This window comes from Orycteropus afer, unplaced genomic scaffold (genome assembly GCF_000298275.1).
Source record: "Orycteropus afer afer isolate SDZICR_OR568_19922 unplaced genomic scaffold, OryAfe1.0 scaffold00006, whole genome shotgun sequence".
Lineage (NCBI taxonomy): Eukaryota > Metazoa > Chordata > Mammalia > Tubulidentata > Orycteropodidae > Orycteropus > Orycteropus afer.
The window spans coordinates 24,867,899-24,875,377 of NW_006921593.1; the positions used below are offsets into that span (position 1 = coordinate 24,867,899).

Genomic DNA, 7,479 nt, shown 5'->3' on the forward strand with positions numbered 1-7,479 from the left:
GCAGTGGCCGGCGCCGCAGCCAAGAGCCATGGGCAACATCTCCTCCAACATCTCGGCCTTCCAGTCCCTGCACATCGTCATGCTGGGCTTGGACTCGGCCGGCAAGACCACGGTGCTGTACCGGCTCAAGTTCAACGAGTTCGTGAACACGGTGCCCACCATCGGCTTCAACACCGAGAAGATCAAGCTAAGCAACGGCACGGCCAAGGGCATCAGCTGCCACTTCTGGGACGTGGGCGGCCAGGAGAAGCTGCGGCCGCTGTGGAAGTCCTACAGCCGCTGCACGGACGGCATCATCTACGTGGTGGACTCGGTGGACGTGGACCGGCTGGAGGAGGCCAAGACGGAGCTGCACAAGGTGACCAAGTTCGCTGAGAACCAGGGCACGCCCCTGCTGGTCATCGCCAACAAGCAGGACCTGCCCAAGTCGCTGCCGGTGGCGGAGATCGAGAAGCAGTTGGCGCTGCACGAGCTCATCCCGGCCACCACCTACCACGTCCAGCCGGCGTGCGCCATCATCGGTGAGGGCCTCACCGAGGGCATGGACAAGCTCTACGAGATGATCCTGAAACGCCGGAAGTCCCTCAAGCAGAAGAAGAAGCGGTAAAGCGCCCACGGCGGCTCCCGGGAGCGAGGGGGGAGCCAGTGAGTCAGGAATGAATGAATGGATGCGTTGGGGAGGGGGGGAGCCGAGAACCCGCGCCCGCGAACAAAGACAGCGAACCAAAGCGATGCTTCCAATTTTCCAAACGGGATCTCTGCACCTAGAGGCAGCACTGGTGGCTCTAGCCCGGCCCTGAAGGCTGACGCGCAGGCCTACCCCCACTACCAGCCCTGGGGACCTTTTGTCTGAAGGCCAGAGCTTCCGATGGGGTGCGGGAGCCCGCGGCAGGAACGGCGGGGACCCCGGTGGGGAATGGAGCTCGGGCCCTGCTGCTTGCCCCTGCCACCTCAGGCTCAGAAGCCAGAGACAAAAGCGACAGCCGCCGACCCCCCCGCAGGGCCAGAAGTTCAGGCCGCCCCGCCCCCACGTGGGGGATTGTACCTGAGCTTCACCTGAGGTATGCTGTTCCTGGAACCCTCTGGGGTACCCATCTGGGGAGCATGGCGGCGCTGGGTGGTGCTGGGGGACAGCGGCGCCTTGCGTTCCCGGGCTGTGGATAATTTTATGTCACAGGGCAGGCCCCTGTTGCAATTCCGTTGGTCCTGCTCTCGGCCCAGAGGCGCTGGCGGTGGTTTGGGCCATGGGACAGTCTAGTACAAATGAACGCGGCTGCCAGAGGCACCGATGCCCGCACGGGCCTGGGCTGGGGGATGGCCGCCTGGCCAACAGCGATGCCCCTTTCCTGGTGCTTTGTGGTAGCTACAGAAGACCAGTGTGTGACAACTGCTTTTCAGCCTGGAATCAGACATCCTCCGTATGATTGGACCTGTCCATGTGTAGGTCATTATCACACAAAGAAATCCATGACAGTGGAGAATGACAACAGCAAAGGAACCATTGGAGGTGGTGGCTAGGATGCATTTACTGTCTGCAGGGTAGTGAAAGGTGTTTAAAGGGTACGGCTCTTGGCGTCAATGCTGGATGGGGTGTGTGTGGATACAGGGCCCTCCCTTCCCCCTCCCCACTGTGGAATGGGCATAAAACCTAGACCCATATGGGTGGCATTTTACATTCACTTAGCCTGCTGATTGGTTTGTACGAGTACACCAGCTGCAAATGTGTGCTGAGCTGCAAGGGGGCTTTTGCAAGGGATGTCTCTTGTCATGCCCACCGCATGATGATGGGTTTTCAGACATGTTTGGAAAAAAAAAAAAAACTTTTACAAATGGATATTCACCTTAGAAATACTCACCTTAGAAAAAAGACCTTACTGTGCTCTGTTAGATCCCTTAGCTCTGCAAGTGGCAACATGTTTGAATTCCTAATTTGGTTCATTGTGGCCTTTCTGGTTTAAGTATTTCATTCAAAATGTCTCAGAGTATTTGCTGTCATGCACCAAAATAAATAAATAAATAAAACTCCTCCTTATTGCAAAAGGCGACCTCTTTGCATGGATTAAAAAGCAGAGGAAAAGCACAAGGGTGAGGTGGGTCGTCCCCGATCCATTCCTGGGTGATCTGGTCTGCCTGCGAGCCAACCAGCACTTTGGCCAATTGCAAACAACACTGAGTGCTTGAGGTCAAAGAACGCCTGTGATGTCATGGTCGCCAGGACTCAGGCACTGCTCAGTTTACTTGACAGGGCTTTGGCAAATAGATCAAGTGAAAGAAGAATAAATACATATTTTTAATAATGTAATTTGAAGAAATCCTTTAGAATCAGGACTGGGTCTGGGTGTGCAGACCTCTCATTTGCCTGACCTACAGAATCAAAAGGGAAACTTACACTTACAGTTTGGTTTGGATTTCCTCTCTGAATCCATGCTTCCTGGTAGAATTATGGCATCCCCCCTACACACACACACACACACACACACACTGTTACGTGTTTCTTACAAAGGAGGCCTATGGAAATGGGACATGACCATGCGTGAGCACGTGAGTCAGTTAAATGATCAATCCATACCTATTGTCCACTGCACGCCCCAAGTTCATTTCAGAACCAGAAATAGTTCTGGTTTTCTGCTTGAAGCCCAGTTCTTACATGAAATATTTTCAAAGAAGAACCCTGACAACCCACATTCCTTGGATCTTTCCTTGTTGTGTTTGGTCCCCCTCTGATGCTGGTCTTTTTGTAGAAACTCAGTAGAGAAAAGTCCAACTCAGTAGTGTTGAGAAGTGCAGGGTTTCAGTTTACATATCACCTGTGTGTCCACTGACTTCCCATGGGCTGGTCCCATCATCAGGACTCTGCATAGGATTATGAAACAGAGCAGAATAGAACAAACCCATCTTCCTTTATTCCCTTCACATGCAACAATTTTGTAAGCACTTTGACGTTTTGTCAGTTCCACACTCTTGGGAGAATGTGTTTATTTTGTGAGATTGCAGATGCCAAAAACTGTCACCTTCTCGTGCTAATAAGACTTAAGGTTCAAGATCACTGTTCAAATCCCGTTATGCTTCTCCAATGAGGCAACTTGGTCTTGTGTTCTGCATTATCAATACTTAAGGGTGCAGTCAGCCGTTAGTAATCGTGCCGTAAAGTAAACCCCTGTGGTGTATCAACGAATAGTCCAGTTTCCGTTGGTTTCTGTCACGTTTGACCCATTGCGTCTGACCAGACAGGAAGCACAGCGAGGACCGCCTTGGTGTGGTCACCGGGGGGAGGCTCCCTCCCCCACATTCCAACCAGTGATGTGTTCTGCCTTCTGCTCTTTGGAGGATGAATGGGTTCATGGAGAGGAAGGCAGCCTCCCCGAGTGAGCCTTCTGAATGATTTCTGGTAGACACGGGGAGGCCAGTTTTGTTTCAGAAGAATTCTCTTCCCCAACTTTGTGTCACGGTGTTGGGACGTGGTCTTCTGGTGTCACATTTCATTTCTCCTGCTGGAATCTTCTGTCCTGACTATCCTTCCCCTGGCTTTCCATTCCCTTTTATAACGCATACATGATGCTGTGAACAGAAATAAATTATTTATACAATCAAACGTTTGGGGACTTTTTGTGGATGGTTTTGTTTCTTTTTTATGGGTTGTGTTTATTCTATCTACTTCCTTTGCTGAGTGTGGGGATGACTTTCAAGAGGGTCTAGGAGTTTCTACCCGGTTCTAGGGTTGGATCGGCTTTTGCAACACAAGTTTTAGGTGGCTGGGTGGCACAAACAGCTAAGGGCGTGACTGACTACTAGCCAGCAGGTCAGCCATTTGATCCCATCCTGAGGGAATCTGCTTGGTGATCTGCGTCTGTAAGATCACAGCTTGAAAACCCTACGGGGGTTCGACTCCGTGCATCCGGGGTCGCTGCGCGTTGGACTCGACCCGACGGCAGCTAACAACAACGGTAACAACGGTTTTTTCATTCCGTGTCTTGCTTGCCCTCCGTGGTGAATTTAGAGGCCTCGCCTGCAGGTATCAGTGTGCCTCTGAGGTTCTTCCATTCCTGCCTGGCCCCTCCTGGGCACCAGCTAATGGTCACCACACAGTGTTAGGAAAATGGCCTCATTGCCTAGCCCACCCTCAGTACCTGCATTTATTAACAGTCACGAATTTTGAATCACTTCAAAAATACTGTCTGATTATGTGGCGTTGGAAATATCCGTGGGTTACATGACAGTGTTAGTCCTTGCAGGACTAATGGTTGGCTGGGCTGTGCCTCTCTGCTCATAGTGTGGCCTGTGTCCATCACTTGGAACCCAACAGAATTGCACTGCATCTTAATACCACATGCAGACCTGGAGTGGTAAGGCCACCATGTTTGGCAGATGCCACTGGGAACGCACTTCCTTTCCTAAGGATGAAAGATCAGGCCAGACCCAACAGCACCTTGGACACATCCCATATGGAGGATCCTGGTAGATATTAAGCAACATGCTTAATAGCAATTAAGCGATGTCCCAGTAAGGAGCTCTCATGATGCAGTGGTTAAGGGCTCAGCTTCTAATCAAAAGCCCAGCGGTTCAAACCCACCAGGTTCTCCACCAGAGAAAGCTAGGATAGTCTACTTCTGTAAAGATTACAGCCTTGCAAACCCTATGGGGCAGTTCTACTCTGTCCTATAGGGTTGTTGTGCATTGGAATTGACTTAACAACAATGGGTTTGGGGCTGGGTTTAACTCCATCTCTGGGGCCCAAAAGACCCAATTTCAAGTTCTGACTCAGACGCTTAGGTCCCTGTAATCTTATTTCTTAGCCTCTGAAACTCAGTTTCCCAATGTGTAAAATGGGATCATAAAGGGTTTGGGGAGGATGAGAAGTGGTCACCCATGTAAAGTGGTTAACCTGGTGCCTGGCACATAGCAGTGGTCCATAACTTTACCCTGAGTTGTGATTGGCTGTTAACAGTACACAGATACACAATCATTTAAGTTCATGAAGACAGCACGACTTTGTCTTACATACTTTGGACATGTTATCAGGAGGGACCAGTCTCTGGAGAAGGACTGCTTGGTGAAATAGAGGGTCAGCAAAAAAGAGGAAGACCCTCAGTGAGATAGATTGACCCAGTGGCTGTAACAGTGGGCTGAGCACAGCAAGGATTGTGAGGGCAGGGCAGGACCGGGCAGTGTTTTGTTCTGTTGAGGATGGGGTTGCTATGAGTCAGAACCAACTCAATGGCACCTAACAACATGAGGCTTTAAGTGAGGTCGTCCCATTCTTCCTCCATCCACACTATTGGAGTCCTCATCCTGCTGGAAGAGAGGCTGCTGACTCGCTGTTGGATGGAGTCAAACAAGCAGTTCTAGGATCGCTGAGCATCCTGGGAGGTCTTCTTACCCCAAGCTGTGAGAGGCCAATTGAGGTATCACGATTAGTCCCGGGTGGCACAAATGGTTAAACACTTGACTACTAGCCAAAAGGTGGGTGCCTCCAGAGACAGCCCTCAGAGGTCACAACCTTGAAAACCTCATGGGGTTCTACTCTGACACACACGGGGTCACCATGAGAATCACCTTGACAGCAACTTACATCAATGGCAGACACTTGAATCAGTTACTCTGGTCCATCCCAGATCTCTAGCCTGCACACCCCTCTGTGATAGCTGTGGCCTGACACCATGTGGAGTGTCTAGTAGAAACACTTGTTGAATGAATGAATTGTTGATTAGCTTTGATTGAAACTTTAAAGTTTATTTTGTGAAATAAATGATTATTTTACATTAAATATTTTAGTCCAGACAAAGATAGATAAGACATTAAAAGTCATTTTTCAAGATCACCAAAGTCATTGCTATGACCTGGAAGAAGGACATTGAAACTTGCAGATTGGCAAAAATGCTTCTAGGCTTAGAGGTTTCCTTAAAAGGAGAGCACGTCTTGACTTTATTGTCCACATAGATGCAGGAACTACATTTTATTAGCTAGATGCTCTGGTGACGTAGTGCCTAAGATATTTGACTGCTAACGAGAAGGCTGGAGGTTCAAACCCATCAGCCACTCAGTGGAAGGAAGACTGGGCGATCTACTTCCATAAAGATACCACCTCGGAAACCCAAGGAGGGGTCGCTATGAGTCGGATCCAACTCAATGTCAGTGAGTGTGGTTTTGGTTTAGAAGACATCAAAATGGCACTAATGCCATTTTTAGGTTGTTGTTGTTATGTGCAGTTGAGTCGGACCCGACTCATAATGACCCCTCCTTGGGTTTCCAAGGCAGTATCACTATGGAAGTAGATTGCCCCATCTTCCTTCCGAGGCGTGGCTGGTGGGTTTGAACCTCCAGCCTGCTGGTTAGTAGTCAAGTGCCTTAAGCACTACGCTACCAGAGCTCCTGTTTTTAGGTTCTTGTTGTTATTAGGTGCCGTCAAGTCAGTTCCAACTGACAGGGACCCTGTGTACAACAGAGCAAAGCACAGCCTGGTTCTGTGTCACCCTCACAATCACTGCTATGCTTAAGCCTACTGTTGCCACCGCTGTATCGATCCACCTCATTGAGGGGCTTCCTCTTTTTTGCTGACCCTCCATTCCCACGCATGATGTCCTTCTTCAGGACGGGTCCCTCCTGATCACCATGAGCAGAGTAGGTGAGGCACGGTCTCACCATTCTTTCTTCTCAGTGCTCAAACCTAAACAATTGTTAGAAAAGCCACTTAGGAACCACTGCTCCTCCATACGATGAAAATATTAGGGATCAAAGGAGTTAAAGTCGACCTCCTGGCTTTACGGGGAGCCAGGTGACAGCTGATACTTGCACAGTGTCAGTTATTTAAAGGCCTCCAGAAGAGTAACCACAAATGGTCACATCACTCTGATGCTAGCAACTGAAAGCCAAAAATAAAACCCAAACCCACTGCCATGGAGTCGATTCCAACTCATAGCCCCTCTATATGACAGAGTACAACTGTCCCACAGGGTCTCCAAGGCTGTCAATCTTCACAGAAGCAAAGCCCAAACCACACCCACTGCCGTGGAGTCCATTCTGACCCACAGCGCCCCTAGAGGACAGTGGAACTGCCCACAGGGTCTCCAGGGCTGTCAGTCTTCCCAGAAGCAAAGCCCAAACCACACCCACTGCCTGGAGTCCATTCTGACTCACAGCGCCCCTAGAGGACAGAGTGGAACTGCCCCCACAGGGTCTCCAGGGCTATACAAAGGATTTCGGGAAGTAGACTGGCACATCTTTCTTCTGCGGAGAGGCTGAGGGGTTCCAACTATGACCTGTCAATTAACAGCAGAGCGTTAAACCACTCCACCACCAGGGCTCCTTAATGAAAGCTATAGGGAAGCATGTTTTCCCCACCAGTCACTTCATGGAAACTTCCACTAGAGATTCAGTTAGCAGCCAAGCACTTTAAGTACTGTGCCACCAGGCTCCTGCAGCAACTGAGAAGCTGACTTTAGTCCTGAACCACAGCCACACATCCCCCATCGGGGTGTTTCC

The 7,479-nt window shown here is 50.1% G+C and overlaps 1 protein-coding gene across 1 annotated transcript; it reads left to right on the forward strand.

Annotated features, from left to right (window-relative positions):
- The first annotated feature begins 28 nt into the window (after positions 1-28).
- On the forward strand, positions 29-607 carry ARL4C (ADP ribosylation factor like GTPase 4C). Its single transcript, XM_007941681.2, has one exon. The coding sequence runs from the start codon at positions 29-31 to the stop codon at positions 605-607; it is 579 nt and encodes a 192-aa protein (XP_007939872.1).
- The last annotated feature ends 6,872 nt before the right edge of the window (positions 608-7,479 follow it).